Source organism: Mobula hypostoma, chromosome 10 (genome assembly GCF_963921235.1).
Source record: "Mobula hypostoma chromosome 10, sMobHyp1.1, whole genome shotgun sequence".
NCBI classification, from domain to species: domain Eukaryota; kingdom Metazoa; phylum Chordata; class Chondrichthyes; order Myliobatiformes; family Myliobatidae; genus Mobula; species Mobula hypostoma.
In genome coordinates, this window is record NC_086106.1 from 4,725,996 (window position 1) to 4,751,838 (window position 25,843).

At 43.8% G+C, this 25,843-nt stretch overlaps 2 protein-coding genes across 6 annotated transcripts in view; one reads left to right on the forward strand and one right to left on the reverse strand.

Moving 5' to 3' along the window:
- The window catches only part of LOC134352617 (striatin-3-like), a 92,327-nt gene extending 90,180 nt beyond the window's left edge, over positions 1-2,147 (reverse strand). For both annotated transcript variants that reach the window (XM_063059921.1, XM_063059920.1), the window contains exon 1: positions 1,901-2,147. In XM_063059921.1, coding sequence (XP_062915991.1) covers positions 1,901-2,110 — 210 coding nt within the window. In that variant the 5' untranslated portion in view covers positions 2,111-2,147. The remainder of the gene's footprint in view (positions 1-1,900) is intronic.
- fkrp (fukutin related protein) lies at positions 1,641-25,639 on the forward strand. 4 transcript variants are annotated; one of them, XM_063059924.1, is made up of 4 exons: positions 1,641-1,752; positions 10,917-11,044; positions 21,944-22,235; positions 22,936-25,639. In XM_063059924.1, the coding sequence occupies exon 4, from the start codon at positions 23,102-23,104 to the stop codon at positions 24,605-24,607; it is 1,506 nt and encodes a 501-aa protein (XP_062915994.1). In that variant the 5' UTR covers positions 1,641-1,752; positions 10,917-11,044; positions 21,944-22,235; positions 22,936-23,101; the 3' UTR covers positions 24,608-25,639. The 4 variants fall into 4 exon arrangements, with proteins under 4 accessions (XP_062915994.1, XP_062915992.1, XP_062915995.1 ...); XM_063059922.1 differs by lacking the exon at positions 21,944-22,235; XM_063059925.1 differs by lacking the exons at positions 10,917-11,044; positions 21,944-22,235 and having other exon boundaries at positions 1,728-1,752.
- Positions 25,640-25,843: the final 204 nt, after the last annotated feature.

Below are 25,843 nucleotides of genomic sequence, written 5' to 3' on the forward strand. Positions count from 1 at the left end.
AGCTAAACATCCTCGGATAATGCTTGCTAGTTACACGACAACCTTGACAACAGGATCAACGGTAGGCCACTGGCCTAGCTCTCTTCCTCTCCCACGATTGTGAAATGGTGGCTCGCAGGAGCGTAAAAAACTTTCATTTCGTCAATAAACAGATGAACATTGAGTAAGAGTGTTGTTGCATAACTTCATAGTTGCCTGTCAGGGAAATCCACTCTCAGTGCTGTGCATCGCTGCTTCAGGGCAACCTCACTTTATCCTTGCTCCCCACAAATCAACCTTTAAGTACGATATTAAGTACGGAAAATCCTACTAAAAGTAGTGGATTCGGCTCAGTAATTCATGGGTAAGGCCCTCCCAACCACTGAGCACATCTACATGAAACACTGTCGTAGGAAAGCAGGGGTCCATCATCAAAGATCACCACCACTCAAGCCATGCCCTTTTCTCGTTGCTGCCTTCAGGGAGAAGGTACAAGAGCCTCAGGACTCACACCACTAGGTTCAAGAGCAGCTATTACCCCTCAATCACGAGAGCCCTGAATAAAACAGAATAACTACACTCATCTATTGAGATGTTCCCACAGCCAATTATCTCACTTTAAGGATCCTTTATTCTGTTATTTCATGCTCTCCCTACTTATTGCTATTTATTTATATTGCACCTGCCGTTTGTTGTCTTCTATGCTCTTCTACTGATCCTGTTTACAGTTACTGCTCTATAGATTTGCTGAGTATGCCCACAGGAAAAAGAATCTCACTGTTGTACGTGGTGACATGTATATACTCTGATGATAAAATTTACCTTGAACTTTAGATATCGTCAGTGTGTATACCTTTCTTCTATAAATCTAACTGATTATTACAATACTGTTATACGTAACAAGTTGGCTTCAACCGATGGGGAATAAAACTCTTTGGAATTAACTGTTCCAAATTTAGGTCTGTGTCCCAGTTTAAAATTGGCTCTAGGGCTTCTAAGATCATATATCACCCTATAGACGATATCAAACGACAGGACTGCTAGAATGGCTGCAGATCATGTTTCACAGCAGTGAACAATGAGGGACCTGAAGCTACCAAATCAGTTATGTGTGGGGAAAAAATAATCAACTCAACCATACCCCTGCTCAAATACTTCATATGTGTCAAGAGGCCACGCTTTTTAACCCAATCAATGATAAATCATACTCGCAACAGCTAAGCAAATTAGTTTGAAAGTGAATATAAATTTAGCAAATTTACTTGTCAGCAACCAACATCTAGATTTTTTTTCTCCTGTGTATAATGAAACCGTTTAAAATTAGATCCACTTATAAAGGTAATTTGCGGAACTTGGCAACTCGCCAATTCATACAGATCAATGCTGACAACTGACTGACACTACAAACCAGCCACGCTACTAATTCCAGGTAGGAACAGATGTGACAGGACGAGTGTATTTACCAAGCTACGAAATCGATGCACACACTGACATTCCAAACAAAGGGAAAGATCACTTGCAGCAAGAGATCTGACATTTGGAGAACTGTCTCCGACACGTCTTGTCATAATAAGGTGCAGGTTTGCAGACAAAATCAGAAACTCGCAGCAGAAGCGGCACATCTGTGCATTGATTTTTAAATTATAATACAAGTTTGAGCGAACAATCGCACTAATTTCTTGCCCAGGCTCTCTTGGCTAATGACATAACCGCCGGCCGCCATCTTTAAATCCAAGATGGCGGCGCACCACCGACCCTCCGTAACAATAGAAGGTAAAAAAAACCGCAGCGTTTCTTCCGCACAAAACACACTTTCTAAGTACGTTTTCCTCAGACGTCGATTCCTTTTGAGGTAAAAGAAAGGCCTGGATATAGAGGGCCGCTTTTCCGCCGTGTTTAATTCTTCCCCCCCCCCACTTACTTGCAGCTCGGCTTTCTCCGCCTCCCACCGCGCTTTCTCCATCTCGAAGCGCGCCCACTCGTGCTGGATGAAGTGCAGGATGCCGGGCACCGTGTAGGCGTCGGGCTCGGCGGGGCCCTCCGCGACGATTTTATCCAGCGAGGCCGGGGCCGGGCTCGGACAGCCCGCGTTGCCGCCCGCCGAAGCCATGGCAGTCGCCTGTCCGTCCATTCCGCAGCCCGTTCCCCGCCCCCCCTCGCCCTGCCAAATTGTGGGAGTCCCGCTCGCTTGGCTGGGCGCGCATGCGCGCTGAGGGAGGTGCCGCAGACTTCCTGCCAAATAGTGAGCCACCATAACATCCTCTGCCTTCAGCAATACTCTTAAAATGCTGGAGGAAACTTAACGAATTCTTTTGGTAAACCATTGCCTTCTCTATTTTATGTGACTACCTTCTGAGTTATGTATTTTCTCCTGATATGGTTCACTCTCAAATGTTTGCTGACTTCTGTGAAACACCTTTTAAGTTTCTACTCCTTTGCCATACATGCAAATTGTGGTTAACCTCGTACTGGTTCAGGGACAAACCGGTGATAGGTTGATAACTGTAATTCACAGAATCCTAATGGTTTCATGTTATGTTAAAGATATAGACTTTAAGGGTAAGACGAGGCAACACACAGCAGTCCTCATAGAGGGATCAGAGGTGGAGAGAGTGAGCAATTTCAAGATCCTGGGTGTCAGTATCTCTGAGCATCTAACTTGGTCCCTCCACCTCTACAAAGAGGCTGGACGGCGGCTATATTTCGTTTGGAATTTTAGAGGATTTGGTATGTCACTAAAAATCACAAATTTCTACAGATGTGCCAGGGAGAGCATTCTAACTGGCTACATCACTGTTTGGTATGGGTGGGGCGGGGGCCACTGCAGAGGATCGAAGAAAGCTTGAGAGAGTTCTAAAGTCAGTCAGTTCCATCATGGGCACTAGCCTCCGTAGTATCCAGGACTTCTTTGAGGAGTGATGCCTCTAGAAGGCAGCATCCATCATTAAGGACTCTTTTCACTCAGGACATGCCCAATTCTTGTTGCTACCATCAGGAAGTAGGTACAGGAGCCTGAAGGCACACACCCAATGACTCAGGAACTGTTTCTTCCGCTCTGCTACCTGATTTCTGAACGGACATTGAACCCATGAACACCATCTCACTACTTTTTAACTTCTATTTTTGCGGTACTTATTTAATATAGCACTTCTTATTTAAAAAGAATCTCGGGGTTGTACGTGGTGACATGTATGTACTCTGATAATAAATATACTTTGAACTTCGAACTGTAATTTAACTATTTTATATACATACTGTAATTCTCAGGTTTTTTATTATCAGATATTGCAATGTACTGCTGCAATTTCAACAAAATTCACGACACACGCCAGTGAAGTTAAACCTGATCGTGATTCTGAAAAAAAGTATGAGGGAGCATGTCACCCCCATCCACGCTACTCTGCATTGGCTTCCTGTATCTTTTAGAATTGATTTCCTAGTTCTCTTACTTGTTTTTAAAGCTCGCAATGGCCTGGGATCGGAGTGCATCACAGATTTGCTTTTGTTTTGTAATCCTGCTTGAGCTTTCAGGTCTTCTTCTGCCAATGTCCCAAACTTGAAAATCTCCCTCAGGTTATCTTTTTTTTTGAACTACACTCCAAAACTGTGGAACTCAATATCTGAAACCATCGAGGATACAGACTCAAACAAGAGAAAATTGCGGATGCTGGTAATCCAAGCATCACACACAAATTGCTGGGAGAGCAACATCTATGGAAAAGAGTACAGTCGTTTCGGGCTGAGACATCAACTGTACTCTTTTCCATAGATGCTGCCTGGCTTGCTGAGTTCCTCCAGCAGTTTGTGAGGGATGCAGACTCAGCTGACAGTCTCAAAGTTCAAAGCAAGTTTATTATCTATGTACGTATATGTCACCATATACAACCCTGAGATTAATTTTCTTGCCACCATACTCAATAAATTCAATAGCCGAAATAAAATTAGTGAAAGTCTGCACTAACAGGACAGATAATGTGCAAAAGACAAGAAACTGTGCAAATACAAAAAGAAAACATAATAATAATAAATAAATAAGCAATAAATATCAAGAACGTGAGGTGAAGAGTTCTTGAAAGTGAGTCCATAGGTTGTGGGAACAGTTCAGTGATGGGGCTCAAAACCTATTTATTAAACCTTGCATTAAAGTGACATCTTTTTGTCTTTTATTTTCATGCTTGCTCCATTTATATACTTGCATCGTAAAGCTCTTTGAGCTAAATTGTCTGTATGAAAAGTGCTCTATAAATATGTTATTATTATTTGGGTTGGTGGGTGGAGATACATTTCTACCAAAGGTTATGTAAAACACTCCTTCCCTCCGCTAGCCTGCAGGTCACCCTTGGGCAAGGTGTAGCACCTGCTTAGACCCCGGATCAAGGTCACATGAAACCATGGGGGCAGGTGGTGGATGGTCGTACGAGCAGCCGGTGCAGATCACAAATCCTGATTATGTGACCACCGACGCCAGGCAGGCAATCTCTGAAGAGTGTTGATAATGGATGGGGCATCCTCATCTCATAAGACACTGCCCAGAAGAAGGCGATGGCAAACCCCTTCTATAGAAAAATATGCCAAGAGCAATCAGGATCGTGGAAAGACCATGATCGCACACGTCATGATGTCAGGGCCTGTGTCACAGTTCATGCCAAGTAGCTGTGTGACAGAGGACCCTCTGATCCAAGGGCTGTTCCCAGGGACACACAGAGACAGACATCAAATGCTGCTGGCAGATCATTGTCTCGGTGAAAGATGCCCTTTGGTGTGCCCGCAACTTGCTGGTCTGCCAACACGTCCACAGAGGAATGCTGCCGACTAGCTGCAGGGACGCAGTGGAGCTTGGTGCAGTCACCGCAAGGGCTTGTTGGGGAAGGACCGCAGTGTAGAGTTCTTGCCAGGAGGCCTCCTGAGTGGCAACAGTCCTGTAGGAGCTGTGTATTCTGTGTTGTGCGTTGGTTATGGTAACAAGTCACTTGAGTGGGGGCTGTTACATTTTCATGTTTATTTCGTTGCAGTTTGTAGCTTGGGACTGCAAGAGGTCACATCTTTGTTGACCACTGTGATAGCGCTTAATAGTAATTGTATGTTTGCTAATTGCGAATAAAAGATCGGAATAAGAAATTTGCCTCTTTAGAGCAGTCATTAGAGCTGTGGGCATGTCACGCAAGTATTACAACTTGGTCTGGCGTCTCAGGATGGTGGCAATTGTTTTGATTTTGGATCAATTTTTGCTGCTACAAGTCTTATTGTATGTTGTTACATTTTAAGGATTATACTAAGACACTATTTAATGCATCATCTATGAAAGTGTACAGTTTATTCTTGTAAATAATTTTTTATTATGAATAAAGCTTTTTTTGATATATGAAAGAAAGTCAAGGAAACTCAAAGATAGGAGAATTTAGCTGGGTTGACCAAGATTTCAAACATATGAGAGAGAGATACAGTGGTATGCAAAAGTTTGGGCACCCCTGGTCAAAATTTCTGTTACTGTGAATAGCTAAGCGAATAAAAGATGAACTGATTTCCAAGAGGCATAAAGTTAAAGATGACACATTTCTTTAATATTTTAAGCAAGAAAACTTTTTTATTTCCATTTTTTACAGTTTCAAAATAACAAAAAAGGAAAAGGGCCCGAAGCAAAAGTTTGGGCACCCTGCATGGTCAGTACTTAGTAACACCCCGTTTGGCAAGTATCACAGCTTGTAAACGCTTTTTGTAGCCAGCTCAGAGTCTTTCAATTCTTGTTGGGGGATTTTCGCCCATTCTTCCTTGCAAAGGACTTCTAGTTCTGTGAGATTCTTGGGCCGTCTTGCATGCACTACTCTTTTGAGGTCTATCCACAGATTCTTGATGATGTTTAGGTCAGGGGACTGTGAGGATCATGGCAAAACCTTCAGTTGCCGCCTCTTGAGGTAGTCCATTGTGGATTTTGAGGTGTGTTTAGGTTCATTATCATGTTGTAGAAGCCATCCTCTTTTCATCTTCGGCTTTTTTTACAGATGGTGTGATGTTTGCTTCCAGAATTTGCTGGTATTTAATTGAATTCATTCTTTCCTCTGCCAGTAAATCTTTTCTGTGCCACTGGCTGTAACACAAGCCCAAAGCATGATTGATCCACCCCCGTGCTTAACAGTTGGAGAGGGATTTTTTGATAAAATTCTGCACCCTCTTCTCCAAACATACCTTTGCTCATTGCGGCCAAAAGGTTCTATTTTGACTTCATCAGCCCACAGGACTTGTTTCAAAAGTGCATCAGGCTTGTCTAGATGTTCCTTTGAACCTTTTGAATAGAACTTTTTGGCCGCAATGAGCAAAGGTATGTTTGGAGAAAAGAGGGTGCAGAATTTCATGAAAAGAGCCCCTCTTCAACTGTTAAGCACGGGGGTGGATCGATCATGCTTTGGGCTTGTGTTGCAGCCAGTGGCATGGGGAACAATTACTGGTAGAGGGAAGAATGAATTCAATTAAATACCAGCAAATTCTGGAAGCAAACATCACACCGTCTGTAAAAAAAGCCAAAGATGAAAAGAAGATGGCTTCTACAACAGGATAATGAACCTAAACACACCTCAAAATCCACAATGGACTACCTCAAGAGGCGCAAGCTGAAGGTTTTGCCATGGCCCTCACAGTCCCCCGACCTAAACATCATCGAGAATCTGTGGATAGACCTCAAAAGAGCAGTGCATGCAAGACGGCCCAAGAATCTCACAGAACTAGAAGGCCTTTGCAAGGAAGAATGGGCAAAAATCCCCCAACAAGAATTGAAAGACTCTTAGCTGGCTACAAAAAGCATTTACAAGCTGTGATACTTGCCAAACGGGGTGTTACTAAGTACTGACCATGCAGGGTGCCCAAACTTTTGCTTCGGGCCCTTTTCCTTTTTTGTTATTTTGAAACTGTAAAGGATGGAAATAAAAAATAAAGAAGTTTTCTTGCTTAAAATATTAAAGAAATTGGCAATATCACCCTTGGAAATGAAAACCACAAATGTGTTGCTCCAGATTTCCGGTATCTGCAGTCTCTTGTGTCTCCAAATACTTGGCATTTCTTCAGTTTGTCCTCTGTAGCTGCTGTTGTGTTGGGATAATGAGTCATGCAGTTCCAGGAACCTGGCCAGTGTATACACAGGTGTACACAACAGTGAACCTATGAACTATTATCGTGGTGGTATGTGAATTTTTCCAAGTCTTTCTCTTTACTTTTGGAGGAAAATGCAGATGGTAAAATCATTTTTATGTGCTTCACAATTTTAAGAATAGAAGTTTGAAGATCTTCAGTTGCAGTTTCTAGATTGCAGTAGTGACCATCATAAGTGTTCTTAGCAACACACATAAGAATTGCTGGTGAACGCAGCAGGTCAGGCAGCATCTCTAGGAAGAGGTACAGTGACGTTTTGGGCCAGGACCCTTCGTCAGGATTAACTGAAAGAAGAGCTAGTAAGAGATTTGAGGGGGAGGGGGAGATCCGAAATGAAGAAATAAGTGTTCTTAGTTCTCTGTAAAAATACTTTAGGGCATCTTGAGAACATTAAAAGTGCTTTAGGACTCCTCAGTGAATCAAAGTACATGGGATTATATGGTAAATTGAGAAGTCAGAAGATCAACCCCCTTAAAAAGTGGTATGGGTTAGCACTTTGCTTTACTATTACCAATTGGGGTTCATTTCCCGTCACTCTCTGTAAGGAGCCTGTACATTCTCCCCTTGACCAAGTGATTTTCCTCAGGGTGCTCAAGTTTTCTCCCATGTTCCAAAGACAATCATTTAGGGTTAGGGTTAGTGAGTTGTGGGCACGCTACGTTGGTGACACTTGCAGGCTTCCCCCAGCACAATCCTCAGACTGTGTTGGTCGTTGCTGCAAGGCGATGCATTCCACTGTGTGCTTCCATGTTTTTGTGTACCTGTGACAAATAAAGCTAATCTTTCTTGTCTTTCTGCCTTGTCATCCAAAACACTTAAACTAGATTGTATTGAATGATGGAGCCGTTTCAAACCACTGTCTTGCCTACACTTGCTTTCCATCCCTCAGCATCCTGCCCGACCATCAACTAATATGTTTCTGCATTTCTGATTGTTACTGATATATCTTTGCTAATTGATGAGGCTCAATATATATTTTCAGAGCACTTTGGTATCTGGTCCAGTCCATACTTCAGCAAATTTAATTGGAAAAGAAATATTGGCATTATAATCTTTCTCTTTTCTGTTGCCCAGCTGCCAGTTTACTGCTCTTGATTAGCCGTTTCCCTTGCTTTTCACTAAAATATATTAAGAGGGCATACAGGAGTGAGGAGTGAGAAAAACACTGGTGGTGGCCAGTGCGATCATGTTTGCTGTTGTGTGCTGGGGCAGCAGGCTGAGGGTAGCAGACACCAACAGAATCAACAAACTCATTCGTAAGGCCAGTGATGTTGTGGGGATGGAACTGGACTCTCTGACGGTGGTGTCTGAAAAGAGGATGCTGTCCAAGTTGCATGCCATCTTGGACAATGTCTCCCATCCACTACATAATGTACTGGTTGGGCACAGGAGTACATTCAGCCAGAGACTCATTCCACCGAGATGCAACACAGAGCGTCATAGGAAGTCATTCCTGCCTGTGGCCATCAAACTTTACAACTCCTCCCTTGGAGGGTCAGACACCCTGAGCCAATAGGCTGGCCCTGGACTTATTTCCTGGCATAATTTACATATTACTATTTAACTATTTATAGTTTTATTACTATTTAATTATTTATGGTGCAACTGTAACGAAAACCAATTTCCCCCGGGATCAATAAAGTATGACTATGACTATATACCAGCTAGTTAAGTGGTGACACACTCGTCATCAGTGAGACTGAAGAGCTGACTGTGGACTTTGGAAAGGGTAAGACAAGGGAACACAAACCAATCCTCATAGAAGGATCAGAAGGGAGAGAGTGAACAATGTCAAGTTCCTGGGTATCAGTATCTCTGGGGAACCTAACTTGTACCCAACATATCGATGCAGCTATAAAGAAGGCAAGGCAGCGGTTATATTTCATTAGCAGTTTGAGAAGGTTTAGTTTGTTACCAAAAACACTTGAAAATTTCTATAGCTGTACTGTGGAGCGCATTTTAACTGGCTGCATCACCGGCTGGTATTGAGGGGAGGGAGGACTGCGTAGGATTAAAGTAGGCTGCAGGGAGTTGTAAACTCATAGAACATAGAAATTTACAGCACATCATAGGCCCTACTCTAGAGACTGCCGAGAATTTCGCTAGCTCATAGCCCTCTAATTTTCTAAGCTCCATGTTCCTACCTAAGAGGGTCTTAAAAGATCCTATTGTATCTACTTCCACCACCGCTGCCAGCAGTGTATTCCACGCACTCACCACTCTCTGTGTGAAAAACTTACCCCTGACATCCCCTCGGTACCTATTTCCAAGCACCTTAAAACTATGCCCCCTCATGTTAGCCATTTCAGCCCTGGGAAAAAGCCTCTGACTATCCACACGATCAATGCCTCTCATCATCTTATACACCTCTATCAGGTCACCACTCATCCTCTGTCGCTCCAAGGAGAAAAGGCCAAGTTCACTCAACCTATTCTCATAAAGTACGTCCTCCAATCCAGGCAACATCCTTGTAAATCTCCTCTGCACTCTCTCTATAGTTTCCACATCCTTCCTGTAGTGAGGTGACCAGAACTAAACACAGTACTCCAAGTGGGGTCTGACCAAGATCTTACATGGCTGTAACATTACCTCACGGCTCTTGGACTCAGTCCCATGGTTGATGAATGGCAACGCACCATATGCCTTCTAAACAACACTGTCAACCTGAAACTGTCCAACTCAGTCGGCTCCAGAATGGGCACTAGCCCCTGTAGTATCCAGGACATCTTCAAGGAGTGATGCCTCAAAAAGACGATGTCCATCATTATGAACCCCTATCACCCAGGACATGCCTTGTTCTGATTGCTACCATCAGGGATGTGATACAGAAGCCTGAAAGTGCACACTCCACTATTCAGGAACAACTTCTTCCCCTCTGCCATCCAGTTTCTGAATGGACATTTAACTCATGAACACTACCTTTTTCTAAATTTTCCATTTAATTTAACTATATTATATACTTACTTTAATTCATATTTTTATAATTATGTATTGTATTTTACTGCTACTGCAAAGTTAACAAATTTCACTATCTTCTGCAGCTTCTTCCAGTATGGAAGTTGTCCTGTACAAGACCGGAAGAAGCTGCAGAAGTTCGTGAACACGGTGCAGCGCATCACACAAACCAATCTTCCATCCTCGGACTCACTTTACACCGCACGCTGTCGGAGCAGTGCTGCCAGGATAATCAAGGACACGACCCACCAAGCCAACACACTTTTCGTCCCTCTTCCCTCCGGGAGAAGGCTCAGGAGCTTGAAGACTTGTACGGCCAGATTTGGGAACAGCTTCTTTCCAACAGTGATAAGACTGCTGAACGGATCCTGACCCGGATCTGGGCCGTACCCTCCAAATATCCGGACCTGCCTCCCGGCTTTTTTTGCACTACCTTACTTTCCATTTTTCTATTTTCTATTTATGATTTACAATTTAAATTTTTAATATTTACTATCGATTTGTAATCCAGGAAGCAGGAAGTGCAGAATCAAATATCGCTGTGATGATTGTATGTTCTAGTATCAATTGTCTGGCGACAATAAAGGATAAAGTATAAATTTCGTGATATATGTCGGTACTGATAAACCTGATTCTGATTCACCTACTGCTGAGAAGATCTAGTTAATCTGTTAGGTTGTATTGGTGGAGAGAATTTGATGGGCTAAATGGCCTAATTCTACTCCTATGTCTTATGGTCTTCTGTGAACTAGTTCCAGTTCCATGTTTGCTCCCCATGGTACTGCAAATTGGATAGCACTGCTGAACGTGGAAATTAATTGGCTTCTCTTTAATGAATCTAGGTTTCATGGTCATTCGTGCGTATCACGTAATGCACAGAAATCAGCAACGAGACCTCACAGCTGCGTCAGTTGTTGTGACAGAAGCACTTAAAGGCAAGGTGGAATAATCTGCCTCACCATAATTTCAGGTAAACCGCAATCTATATTGTTCTCAGACATTAAGCTATCCTCCCAGCCTCAATTCACCATCTGCTAAATCTATAGATCAATTGCCAGAGCTCTACAGTTGCAACTCTATAAATATGGCAAGGGGCAAATCAAAATGAAATCAAATCATTAGAATGAGGTGGCAGACTGTTAGAAGGTGTTGAATCATTGTGCTAAGGAACAGAAAGGGTAGAAAGACCTTGATGGGAGTTGTATACAGACCTCCAAGCAGTAGTAAAGATATGGTCTACAAATTACAATTGGAGACAGAAATGCGTGCCAAAAGTGCAATGTTACAATAGTCATGGGGGATTTTAATATGCAGGTAGATTGGGAAAATTAGGCTGGTGCTAGATTCCAAGAGGGGAATTTCTAGAATGCCTATGATTTGGCTTTTTTTGAGCCCCTCGGTTTGAGCCCATGAGGGGATCAGCCAATCAGCCCTGGATTGGGTGTTATGCAATGAACCAGAATTGATTAGATAGCTTAAGGTAAAATAACCCTTAGGGGAAAGTGATCATAATGTGATTGAATTCACTTTGAAATTTGAGAAGGAGAAGCTAAAGTCAGATTTATCAGTATTACAGTAAAGGGAATTACAGAGGAGCGGGCCAGAATTGGCGGGAAAAGAACACTGACAGGGATGATGGCGGAGCAGCGATGGCTGGAATTTCTGGAAGCAATTCAGAAGGCACAGATTATATACATCCCAAAGAGGAAGAAGTATTCTAAAGGCAAATTGACACTGTTGATCTGCCTGTCTACCAGAGGACTTTAGATTCAGACCCAGGGAATAATTGTTAAACACAGTTCATTTAAAATTACATACTGTTTATTAGCAAGCTTGTGTCTCAGTCCTGCTCATAGAGTATTGTCTAGGGCTGCTTGTTAAAACATTCATTATCACATACACACTCTGGTTGTTGCTAGGCATCTTGATAAGTGTTACACAGAGCAGCTTTCTCATGCACAAGCACTCCTTTGTTCGTTAGTTATCTTTGCAACATTATTAGCCAAGCTGCAAATAAGTCAGGTTTTAGCCCTTTTAACTCTGCATATAATTCCTCAACACAACTGTGGCTAACAGGAGAAGTCAAAGCCAACATTAAAGCCAAACACAGATAAAAGTTGCTGGTGAACGCAGCAGGCCAGGCAGCATCTCTTGGAAGAGGTACAGTCGACGTTTCGGGCCGAGACCCTTCGTCAGGAGGGCATATAATAGAGCAAAAACTAGTGGGAAGTTAAAGCATTGGGAAGCATCATTTTCCAGTGGTCTAATAACTACTCCTGCTTCTCTTTTACTCTTTATGTTTTATATATCTAAAAAAAACTTCTGGTATCCTCTGTGATATTCTTAGCTAGCTTCCCTTCATATTCTATCTCCCCCCCCCGTATGTTTTTTTTTTGGTTGCCTTCCACTTGTTTTTAAGTTTCCCAATCTTCTAACTTCCCATTAATTTTTGCTGTATTGTATGTCCTCTCTTTTACTTCTATGTTGGCTCTGACTTCCCTTGTCAGCCACGGTTGCATCATCCTGCCTTTAGAATACTTCTTCTTTGGGATGTCTCTATCCCACACCTTTCAAATTGCTTCCAGAAACTCTAGCTGCTCTGCTGTCATCCCTCTTAGTGTCCCCTTCCAGTCAACTATGGCCAGGTCTTCTCTCATGCCTCTGTAATTCCCTTTCCTCCATTGGATTACTGATACATCTGACATAAGCTTCTCCCTCTCAAATGGTAGGGTAAATTCTATCAAATTATAATTACTCTTTCCTAAAGGTTCCTTTACCTTAAGCTCCCTAATCAATTCCAGTTCATTACACAACACCTAATCCTGAACAGCTGATCCCCTAGGTTGCTCAGCAACAAGCTCTTCTAAAAAGCCATCTTGAAGGCATTCTACAAATACTCTTTTTTGGGATGCAGCACGAACCTGATTTTCCTAATCTATACTTGCATATTGAAAACACCATGACTATTGCAACACTGCCCTTTTCTATTTCCCATTGTAATTTTTAGCCCACATCCTGGCTACTATTTGGAGGCCTGTATATAACTTCCATTAGTGTCTTTTTACTCTCGCGGTTTCTTAACTCTACCCACAACGATCATACATCTCCCTATCCTATGTCACCTCTTTCTAAGGATATGAATCAGAATCAGAATTAGGTTTAATATCACCACATATGTCATGAAATTTGTTAACTTTGTGGCAGCAGTACAATGCAATGCATAATGAAAGAAAAAAACTGTGAATTAAGTGTATAGATATCATTATTATAACCATCAGGTGCCTGGTTTGAGCTTTGACTGCCATGGCCCACACACTCCTGTTTTGGGTCAAGTGGATCAATTCATTGGTATTCATTTCCAGTTCTCTGGCTGCTGTCTCCATCATCATTTGTCTTTGTCTTCCTATTGCTTTCTTCCCTTCAATCTTTCCCATAATTACCGTGCATTCTAACTCCTTTTTCCTAATCACATGTCCAATGAAGTCACATTGCCTTTTCATGATCTCACACATTATTTCTCTTTTTGTGCTTGCTCTGTTCATGACCTCCTCGTTAGATGTGTGTGTGTGTGTGTGTGTGTGTGTGTGTGTGTGTGTGTGTATATATATGTATATGTTTATTAAATAGTTAAGTCAAAACAAGCAGTGCAAAAACAAATAAAAGACAGTGAGGTTGTGTTCATGGGTTCAATGTCCATTCAGGAATCGGATGGCAGAGGGGAAGAAGATGTTCTTGAATCACTGAGTGCCTGCCTTTGGGCTTCTGTACTTCCTCCCTGATGGTAACAGTGAGAAGAGGGCATGCTCTGGGTAATGGACTCTGCCTTTTGATTTCATTTTTAACCAATAGAGCCGCAACACCCCCTCAGCTTACCTGCCTGTCCTTTTGATACAACGTGTATCGTTGAATGTTAGCTCCCAACTGTAACCTTCTTTCAGCCATGACTCAGTGATGCACAGGGTATCATACCAGCCAATCTCTAATTGCAAGATCTCCTACTTCATTCTGTATTCCGTGTATTCAAATATAATACCTTCAATCCTGTACCTAGCACCCTTTTCGATTTTGTCCCCCTTCTATCCTGCAACCCATCCCACTGACTACCATTTTGCCATATCGTCTACCTGTCCTTCCTGACAGTCTCACTACACACTGTCTCTACTTGTAAACCATAGCCCGATCACTCCGATTCCCATCCCACTGCCAAATTAACTTAAACCCTCCCCAATAGCTTTGGCAAACGGGCCTGTAAGGATATTGGTCCCCCTCGGGTTCAGATGTTACCTGTTCCTTCTGTACAAGTCATACCTTCCCCAGGAGAGATCCAGAAATGTTAAACCCTGCCGCCTGCACCAGTTTCTCAGCCACACATTCATCTGCCAAATCATCCAATTTTTACCCTCACTGGTGTGTGGCAAGGCAGCAGTCCAGAGATTACTACCCTGGAGGTCCTGTTTTTCGACTTTCTACCTAGCTCCCTAAATTCTCCCTTCAGAACCTCCTCGATTTTCCTACCCATGTCATTGGTGCCAATATGCACCAAGACTTCTGGCTGCTCACCCTCCCCCTTTAGAATGGCATGGACCCCATCCCAGACATCTCTGACCCTGGCACCTGGGTGGCAACATACCATCTGGGTGTCTGTCATGTGCATCTGCAGATACTTTCTGTGGATACATTTTGTACTGTAACAGAGACTGGACTTCAGTACAATCTTGGAATGTCCTGGGGCTGTGACAGGTGCTCTGAACATTTATGCTCTCTCTTTCTTCCCTTGGTTGTGGACTGTGTGATACTGTCTGTCTGATACCATATCATCTGCCAAGGCATTTTACTTCTGTCCTACCCTCTAAAATGACAGCCAACAGCTTGGGTATTTGTATTAATGCCAAGGTCTAGACTAGTCTCATTCTGTACAGAATTCCATGCTTTATTCAATCAGAATGTAAATCAGGCTTAATATCACCTCTTATGTCAAAGGTTCGAAGGTCAAGTTTAATGTCAGAGAAATGTATACAATATACATCCTGAAATGCTTTTCCTTCGCAAAACAGCCACGAAAACAGAGAAGTGCCCCAAAGTGTGAATGACAGTTAAACGTGAGAACCCCAAAGTCCCCCACCAGCTCTCCCCTCCCGCACGTAAGCGGCAGCAAGCAATGATCCCCCTTCCCCCCGCAGCAAAAATAAACGTGCATCAGTGCAATCACCGAGCCCAAGCGTGTGCTAAGCGATAGCAAAGACACAGACCAAAGTTACCCCAAAAGCTTCGCATTTCATCTGAAATTCAACAGCCCACAGGTCTTCTCTCTCCCTGCTAAGGGAGAGGGAGGTGTCCCCCATTTTCACAGAGAGCGGGAGTCATAACAACAACCCGCTGGTTTACGATCTTGAAAGTCCATTTCGTTGCTTTTCTTGAGCTCTGTGTCCGAAGATCGCAAAGACCTCGGGTGTTCAGGCCCACAGCGATAGATTTTCCAGCCTCCCTGACAACACACTGAGTCTCCTGCCGTGACACCGACCCCCGTCTCCAGAGCCCCGAGATCTTAGCCTTCAGAACACGAGCGAGATTCTCAGGCATGTCGAATAGCGGCCAGTCGTGGAACCCCAAGAACAGGTCCCATTCCCGCAAAGAACTGAAGCCTGCGTGTAACTCCAGGTCAGGGTCTTCAAAAGAACCCTGAAAGGGAAAAGTAAAGATATTAAAGGTAGAAGTAGAGCTGTTTCTGAAGATGCAAACAAAGGAGTCGCTGTTAGGCGCCATCATCCTCCTAAGCTCCACCCATCGTGTCATCAAATTTGCTAACTTTGCGGCAAAAGTACATAATAACAGAGAGAAAAAACATGAATTGCAGTATGTATGTGTGTGTGTGTGTGTGTGTGTGTGTGTGTGTATGTATGTGGGCACGTGGCCAAGTGGTTAAGGCTTTGGACTAGCGATCTGAAGGTCATGAGTTCGAGCCCCAGCCGAGGGAACGTGTTGTGTCCTTGAGCAAGGCACTTCATCACATATTGCTCTGCGACGACACTGGTGCCAAGTTGTATGGATCCTATTGCTCTTCCCTTGGACAACATTGGTGTCGTGGAGAGGGGAGATTGCAACATGGGCAACTGCTGGTCTTCCATACAACCTTGCCCAGGCCTGCGCCCTGGAGAGTGAAGACTTTCTAGGCGCAGACCCATGGTCTTGCAAGACTAATGGATGCCTTTACTTACTTTACATATATATATATATATATATATATACTCTCTGCAGCTTATTTCAATCGTGTGCAGTAGCTCCCCGCCCCCCACCACCCCATACCAGACGATGATGCAGCCAGTTAGAAAGCTCTCGACACTACATCTGTAGAAATTTTCGGGTGTTTTGGAGACATACCAAGTCTTCTCAAACATAGAACAGGTAATGCAAATGATCTTAGAGTGCTTCAATTATTGAAACTACCTGCACACAGTAAGGTCCTACAAACCATGGTCATCTGAATATTTTTATGTGTCTTTAAGGGATAAATATTAGCCTGGGTGCCAGAGGGAACCTTTCTAATCCTTTGAATTGCCATCTGAGAGGAGACTGGACCATTGTTGGTGGAATCTCAGATGGAGATGAGAGGGCGTACAGGAGCGAGATATACCAGCTGGTTGAGTGGTGTCACAGCAGCAACCTTGCAGTCAACGTCAGTAAGACAAAAGAGCTGACTGTGGAATTCAGGAAGGGTAAAACTAAGGAACACATACCAATTCTCATAGACGGATCAGAAATGGAGAGAGGGAGCATTTTCAAGTTCCTGGGTGTCAAGATCTCTGAGGACCTAACCTGGTCCCAACATATTGATTCAGCGATAAAGAAGGCAAGGCAGCGACTATACTTCATTAGGAGTTTGAAGAGATTTGGTATGTTAACAAATACACTCAAAAACTTCTATAGTTGTACCGTGGAGAGCATTCTGACAGGCTGCATCACTGCTGGTATTGTGGGGGGGGGGGGGCAGTGGTGGGAGGGGGTGCTACTGCACAGGACCAAAAGAAGCTGCAGAGGGTTGTAAATTTAGTCAGCTCCATCTTGGGTACTAGCCTGCAAAGCACCCAGGATGTCTTTAGGGAAGCGGTGTCTCAGAAAGGCTGCGTCCATTATTAAGGACCTCCAGCACCCAGGGCATGCCCTTTTCTCACTATTACCATCAGGTAGGAGGTACAGAAGCCTGAAGGCACACATTCTTCAATTCTGGAACAGCTTCTTCCCCTCTAATTCCTAAATGGACATTGAACCTGTAAACACTACCTCACTTTTTAAATATATATTATTTCTGTTTTTGCGCAATTTTGAATATATCCAATATACAAACGTACATGTACTGTATTGATTGATTGATTTAGTTTTCTTCTATATTCTGTATTGCATTGAACTGCTGCTGCTAAGTTAACAAATTTCACAATACATGCTAGTAATAATAATCTTGATTCTGATTCTGATTTAATATCGCATCAGTGATAGTACCAAGTCCTCCACTAATAGATTGGGCAAGGCTTACATACAACATGAAACATGACCCTTCGGCCCACAATGTTGTGCTGATCTTTTAATCTACTCTAGGATCAATCTAACCCTTCTCTCCAATGTAGCCCTCCATTTTTGCATCATCCATGAGCCGATTAGATGAGATTATGAAGACACTCAGTCCTCGTTTATTGTCATTTAGTAATGCATGCATTAAGAAATGATACAACGTTCCTCCAGTATGATATCACAGAAACACAAGTCAGACCAAGACTAAAACTGACAAAAACCACATAATTATAACATATAGTTTCAACAGTGCAACGCAATACCGTAATTCGATAAAGAACAGACCATGGGCACGGTTAAAAAAAAGTCTCAAAGTCCTGATAGCCCCATCATCTCGTGCAGACGGTAGAAGGAAGAAAAGCTCTCCCTGCCGTGAACCTCCAGTGCCGCAAACTTGCCGATGCAGCACCCTGGAAGCACCTGACCACAGCCGACTCTGAGTCCGTCCGAAAACTTGGAGCCTCCAACTAGCCCTCCGACACCGAGCACCATCTCTGCCGAGTGTTTCGACCCTGGCCCCGGTCGCCAAGCAACAGGCAAAGCTGAGGATTTGAGGCCTTCCCCTCTGGAGATTCTGGATCACACAGTAGCAGCAGCAGCGAAACAGGCCTTTCAGAAGTTTCACCAGATGTTCCTCCGTGCTTGTCACGTCTGTCTCCATCAAATCAAGATTGTGGATAACAGATATTCATTCCGGAGTGGCCGCTGTGCGCTGCATCGCGCCGCCATCTTCTCTTCTCTTCTGATCAAAGAGTTTCTCAAGTGCCCCTAATGTATTATAAAAATATTAACCTCTGACGTTCCCCCTAATCTTTCCTCCAATTACCTTAAAATGATTCCCTCTTGTTTCAGCCATTTCCACTCTGAGAAAGTGTTTCTGGCTATCCACTCAATCTATAGCTCTTAACATCTTGTACACCTCTATCAGGTCACCTCTTCTCCTCGTTTGCTCCAAAGAGAAAAGTCCTAGCTTGCTCAACCTATCCTCATAAGATATCTTCTGAAATCCATGAAGCGTCCTGTTAAATATCCTCTCTAAACCTTCCACATTCCCTTATATTGAGGCAACCAGAACTGAACACAATACTCCAAGTGTGGTCTAACCAGAGTTTTATAAACCTGCAACATTACCTTGCAGCTCTTGAACTCAGTCCCCCAACTAATGAAGGTCAACACAACATACAGCTTCTCAACAACCCTATAAAATTGCACAACAACTTTAAAAGTTCTAGGAAAATGGACCCCAAGATCTCTCTGTTAAAGGGACTTTTTCCCTTGAAGGACTTTTCCCTGAGTCCAAGATGATGTAGTCATTGTTGGAACAAGATTATCACCCCAGGCTCGGTTTCAAAATTGTGAGTTTCTGACTCCGAGGCTCTTCAGCAATTTTTGAAGATTTCCACAGTAATTGGAGTTTTGATAGAGTATTGGAGTATCTTTTATCATGTTACAAATAAAATAAATGACAGAAGTTAAATTTATTTTTACGCAAGCATGAGATATTTAACCTTCAGAGCTGAGATCCATGCCACTATCGTTTGTACTGGCTCCTGAGCAGAACTTTTTGGTTAGTACTTTCTTGTTTCATACATTTATATATATAGTGGGGTGGCAGTGTAGAAATATATCTCTACCAAAGGAGGTTTAAGGTGCTCCTTCCCTCCACTAGCTTACAGGCCATCCTTGGCAAGGTGTGGCACCTGCTTAGCCCCCTGGTCAGGGTCGTGTGAAGCCGTGGGAGTAGCTAGTGGATGTCATATAAGCAGCTGGTGCTTATCACAAGTCCTAGTTATGTGACCACTGACACCAGGCAGACGATCTCTGAAGAGTGTTGATAACGGCTGGAGGGTCACCCTTCTTGTAAAGACACTGCCCAGAAGAAGGCAATGGCAAACCACTTCTGTAGAAAAATTTGCCAAGAACAATCATGGTCATGGGAAGACCGTGGTTGCCTGCGTCATATGACATGGCACATAATGATGATGATGACGTATACAGTGGATTCCGGTTAATTGGGCCACCGGTTAATCAGGGCAGCTGTTTATTTGGGACAACTCTTAAAAAACAAAAACTAATCAATAAAATAGCCATGATTCCCTTCGTTTATTTGGAATACTATGCCACTTAACTTGGAGGAGAGACTATTGCCCAACGGTTTCTCACTAGCATCAGCTGTGTGCACTTTTGTGGCCATTAGACACTACACCGTGCTTACATTGAACAGTTTTTAAATAGTGACAGTTGTGCGTGTCTCTGCTCAATAAGCAGAGATTTTTGTCGTTGATAGTTGGCAAGAAATAAGCAACTAAGACAACTCAGAACCGTTTTGTTCACTGTGGTTTCAAGCATTTAGGCTCGGAGATGCCAGAAACGGCCAGGAATGAAAATGAAACTATTTCACTCCTTCAACAACTTAGGAACTATGATGAATTTGAAGGTATCAGCAATCATCTTGAATATTACAATGAAAATGAAGATTTGGAGAATGCAATCATCAAAAGCATTGTATAAAGGCAGTCTACTATCCACACTAGGTGTCTGCACTGATTTTGTTCACTTACAATCAAAAGAACACGTCAGTGTATACTGGATGCATTCCTCCGTCCATAACTATTGGGATCTTATACAAAGCTTTGTGGTACTGTAGTGTTCTAATTTGTTTTGTATTTCATTTAAATACATAATGGTAGTTTGACTTTTTCGGCTATTTCCATGAAACTTCAGCAAACTGCGGCATCCGCTTTATTGGGTCAAAATGTACTGGTCTCGATGTGTTCCAATCAACTGGGACAGTAATTACTTAGTCCCACTCAGTGTCCCATACAGTTTCCAAAATATCAGTTGAAACCAAGTCCGTGCTAAAGAAGGCAAAGGCAATATTAAGCATTCGTTTTGAGAGGTCTAGAATATAAACGCAAGGATGTAATACTGAGGTTTTAAAAGGCATTGGTCAAACTGTACTTGGAATATTGTGAGCTGTTTTGGGCCCCTTATCTAAGAAAGAACTTGCTGGCAGTGGAGAGGGTCCAGGGGAGGTTCACATGAATTATCCTGGGATTGAAGGGGTTAACATATGAGGAGTGTTTGGTGCCTCTGGGCCTATACTCGGTGGGGTTTAGAAGAATGAGGGGGGATTTTATTGATACCTACCAGATATTGAGAGGTCTGGATAGAGTGGACATAGAAAGGACATTTCCAGCAGTGGAAACCCTACGATCCGAGGGCACAGCATCAGAAGAAGGGGTATCCCTTTAAAACTGAGATGAGCCAGAGGGTGGTGAATCTGTGGAATTCATTGCCGCAGTCAGCTGTGGAGGACAAGTCACTGGGTATATTTAAAGTGGAGACTGATAGGTTCTAGATTAGTAAGATTGTCAAAGATCATGAGAAGAAGGCAGGGAAAATAAATCAGTCATGATGGAATAGTGGAGCAGACTGAAAAGGCAGAAAGACCTAATTCTACTCCTAAGCCCTATGGTCAAACTTACAGCTGCTGAGACCGGCCTACAGGGTGTGAAGCCGAAGGCTGAACACATTCCAAAAGGACCAGCAGATGCCAAACTTGCAATTTAAAAAGTTTAAAAGGGTGCTAATTGTTGGAGTAATGAGAGTCTGAAGAAGGAGTGAACCTACACCACTTGCAAGTTTAGGAGAGTGACAGGGTAGGACAATATCTGACACATTGCAAAAACAGAGAACAGGAAGAGGATATGGAATGGTGTAGTTAAGGAAATAACAGAGGGAAAGCGTTGCCCACCATGGCATTAAGGAAATGGAGAAAGGGAGATCAGAAAGCTCCTTATGGTTGGTACTTGATGAGTTTCATGCTATGGGTCACAAAGGTAAGTTCTACATTTTTCATAAAAGTTACCATTAAAGAAGGTGAATTAACTGAAAATATAACTTGTTCAATATAAGGGTATTAAGTTTAATATCACTGACATACAGTATGTCATGAAATTTGTTGTTTCGCGGTAGCTGTCTAATACATTTAAATGACAATAAGTATATATAGAAAATTAAGTAAGTACTGCAAAAATAGTGAGGTTATGTTGATGGGTTGGTTCATTGTACGTTCAGAAATCTGATGGTGGAGGGAAAGAAGCTGTTCCTAAAACATTGAGGTGTGTCTAGAATCTTGCAGTGGTGGTTGTCCATCATGTCCGATGATGACAGGAAACCTGTGTGGGAGAGTTTTTAAAGTGGAAAAGCCATTGCACTGTGGCAGTTCTACTCTTTTGACCTCAGAAGTCCAGATCCAGTGGTACAAACAAGTGTCACAAACTGAGTTCTTCTTTGGTTGCAGTGGATGACCATGACGTCTTCTGTGCCTTGTCATGCTCTTCACTCTCCACTGAGCGTTGCAGAACCGTCTTCCTGGCCATTGAATCTCACTGTAGATCTCATCCTTCCAGTCCACCAGAGCTGACTTCACATGCTGGGACAGGCATGACCCTATCTCACTGGGGTACGAGGCTGCTGGCTACCCTCACCTGGTTTAGCCCACCTGAAGCAGTGGTGTACCAGGGTGTGTCCGCTGTCGCTTGTGAACAGCTACTTAGAGCCACAGGTGGGAGCCGAGTGTCTGGTGACCAAAGGTGAGTGAGCTGCCCCAAAATGGACATGTCAAGCCCCTTCAACAGAGGTGCTACCCTTCCCTGGACACCCCATATAACCCTGTGAATCCTGTCCCTTCTCTGTAATGGTAGTGATAAGAAGAGAACACATACTGAGTGATGGGGATCCTGAATGACGGCTTCTGCCTTCCACCACTCAATAGTTTCAATGGATCAATTTAATATCAGAGAATGTATACAGTATACATCCTGAAATTCTTACTCTTTGCAGACATCTACAAAACAGAGAGAAAAATCCCTAAAGAACGAATGACAGAAAATGTTAGAACCCCAAAGCCCCCCACCCCCCCAGACACAAGCAGCAGCAAAACCATCAACCCTCCTCCCACTTGCTCCGGCAAACGTATCAACCGCAACCCCCCCTCCCCCCACCACTGCCCACGGTGCCCCAGAGACCATGATCTAGAGTCCATCAAAAAACCTACTGTCCATCCCAACATTTAGCATCTCAGACAGGCTCTCCCTCTCACTAGTGAGGGGGAGAGAGATATCGCTCCTACCAAAGGGAGAGGGGAGAACAGCAGCTCCCTGTTTGATGTTACATTCTTCTGCGTCGCTTGAAAGAGAGATCAAAAAACTCTTTGTGGTGGCCATTCGATAAAGTTCCAAGTTGTGGGTCACAAAGATAAGTTTTTCATAAGACTTTCTTTTATGTTTTTAGATCCGTTCATGATGATACATTCCTGAGGAAATAACTGCAAATATAACTTGTCCAGGAATCGGGAACCACAACAATTGTTACTTTTGTAATGTCAAGAGGAGACAAGACATTATTTAAGAGAAGCTGCTAATTGAACAGCAACACCACTGAAACCGCAAACAGCACAATGCGGATTAGTTTATGCCAGGTTCTGCTGACTGGGGCAATACTGATTAACCTAGTGGTTCTTTACTATGTCTCCAGAACACAACAGCAAATGCTGAAGCACAAGGAGCCAGGGAAGGTTGTATCTAGGAGGCTGTCACTGTCGCGAGTCACTGGAATCACCGTGCTGATCAGAGAGTTTGAAGACTTTGAGAACTGGGTGGTAGGCGTTGCACAGTCCTTCACGAAGGGAAGGGTGGATCAGCCCATTGTGGTGGTTGCTGACAAACTACCCTACCCGCCGCTGGGGCTGCCCGATAAACGGAATATTCAGATGGTCCTGTTGAAAGCATCTCCTGATCAGCCACCCCATGTCGTTAGACCTGAGTTCTATATCAAGACAGAGTACACCCTTCTGGTGCCAGATGGAGTACAATTGGACTCAGCCCAGCAAGTTGAGCACCTTCTTCAGGAATTCGAGGCCAACAAAGAGAAAGCCCGAATGGTTGCCGCCCCCGTTCAGCCTTCGGGAATGTTTCAATGTCTAAGCCTGCGGATTAACCTAAAGGAATGGAGTGCAATTTATAGCCTGTCTGCCGGTCAGTTTTGTGATGCCATTGGGGGAGATGCCGTGGTCCTCCTTCGGACCGAGGACTTGTTCAACCTCTCTCAGCCTATGCTGAGGCCACTCATGACCTCCCTCTTCATTCAGTCTGCGCTGCGCGGCTGGAGGGTGAAGACGGCAGGTAACATGGCTTTCTCTTCGTACCAGCGCTCTCTGTACATGTCTGCCCACAATCAGTGGAAGGCTGACAACAATGCCAAAGCAAGGTTGGCTCAGCTCTTCAAAGACTTTGGCATAAAGCGGGTGGTTGAGGCTGACGGGAAGGAGCACTGGTACGGATGCGGCAAAGACACTCCTCGCTGTTTTGGCACTGTGCATGATGACACCCCTGAATACCTATATGAAAACAAGTGGACTCCGCCTTGCTGCCTCAGGGCCTTGCGTGAGACCGCCAAGCACGTCATCAAGATCTTGGAATCCGCAGGGGTCCGCTACTGGATGGAGGGCGGCACGCTACTGGGAGCAGTCCGTCAGCAGGATATCATTCCCTGGGACTACGACGTGGACTTTGGAATGTACCTGGAAGACGTGGAGAAGTGCGAGTTGCTAAGGAGCCTGGATTCGGGCTCAATTGTTGATGAGAATGGCTACTTATGGGAAAAAGCAGTGGAGGGAGAATTCTACAGAGTGCAGTACAGTGAAAGCAATCACCTGCATGTTGACCTGTGGCCCTTCTACCCCAGGGAAGGCATCATGACCAAAAACAGCTGGATGGATCACAAGCAGGACGTTGAGTTCCCCGAGCACTTTCTGAAGCCACTGGTACCCATGCAGTTTGCTGGGGTCACTGCTTATGCGCCCAACAATCACAGGCGGTTTCTAGAACTAAAATTCGGGGAGGGCGTCATCGAAAACCCTCAGTACCCAAATCCTGCAAAGAAAAAACTGGAGAAGGTGTACTAAGTGGCGAGGGAGGGAGCTGTTAGGTATCTCAGAATGAAATATGCCACAGTTAACACAAGGGGGGGGGTTCAGTTGTTAAGAGTTTTTCAAGAAGTATTCTTGCTCTGTAACGTGATATCCCACGTAACTGTGTCTTCTGAGCTGTTTTCTGGTTCCATGTCCACTGCCTTCTTTGTGCACAAATGCAGGTGGGTATGGTTGCTGAGCGGTTGGGAGGTATTGGGATTTGAGCTCAGCCTTATCCTGCCCCTCTGTCTGTTATCCAGGCGCATAGTTTTCCAAGGAGGAAAGGCTGCATCTCCACAGAAGCAGCAATCCCGACCGATAATGTTTTCTCCACTGAACACAGTGTGCTCAAACAAAAGACCTGATCTGACTTGTTAAATCCTGTCCCTCTGTCTGTCATCCATCCATCCATACCTGGCCTTTCCTAGGTAAGGCTGCATCTCCACTGAAGCAGCAATCTCCCGACTGACCTGATTGTCTGTTTCCTCAGTGACATCAAACAAAAGGTCTGATCTGACTCATTAACACATCAAGTGATGCATTTGTCAACTGTCGATGTAGAGATGATTTCATTCTGCTAAATCTAGTAAGTGAGACAATGGATTGAATAAACAGATCATAGGATATAAAGAGACAAACTTGCACAAGGATCACGGAGACATCTCAAGACTCTTAACTACAAGAGTTCTCTGTTAGGACTGAACATATAAGGTGACCTGATGTGCATGCACAACTGGAAGTACTAAGGCACGCGGAACACTAGAGGGCGCTCTCTGACAATGCAGGGCCTGCGTTGAACATGTCCCTATCACAGCTAAGCTTCTGATGTATTACCGGACTTGAAAAATCTGCTGCTAACTCTGTGCACCCACAATTTGATGAACTGCACCATTGCCCAATAAATGCAGTGTCCACTCCAAGTATTTTTTGTATTGCATCTGTTCCGTTCACTTTATCCAGCTATTACTCTGAATTTCCCAACATAGTTCCAGCATAACTAGTCCTGACGAAGGGTCTCGGCCTGAAACGTCGACTGTACCTCTTCCTAGAGATGCTGCCTGGCCTGCTGCGTTCATCAGCAACTTTGATGTGTGTTGCTTGAATTTCCAGCATCTGCAGAATTCCTGTTGTTGCGTAACCAATAATCTGTTAGTTGGATCCTAACTTTAATCATTAACTTCACTGACTCCCTTTTGTTCAGTCCATTAATATCAAACTGTCATTCATACA

Excerpts from the sequence above, each read along its gene's own strand:
- fkrp (XM_063059924.1), top strand. The coding sequence starts at position 23,102 with ATGCGGATTAGTTTATGCCAGGTTCTGCTGACTGGGGCAATACTGATT.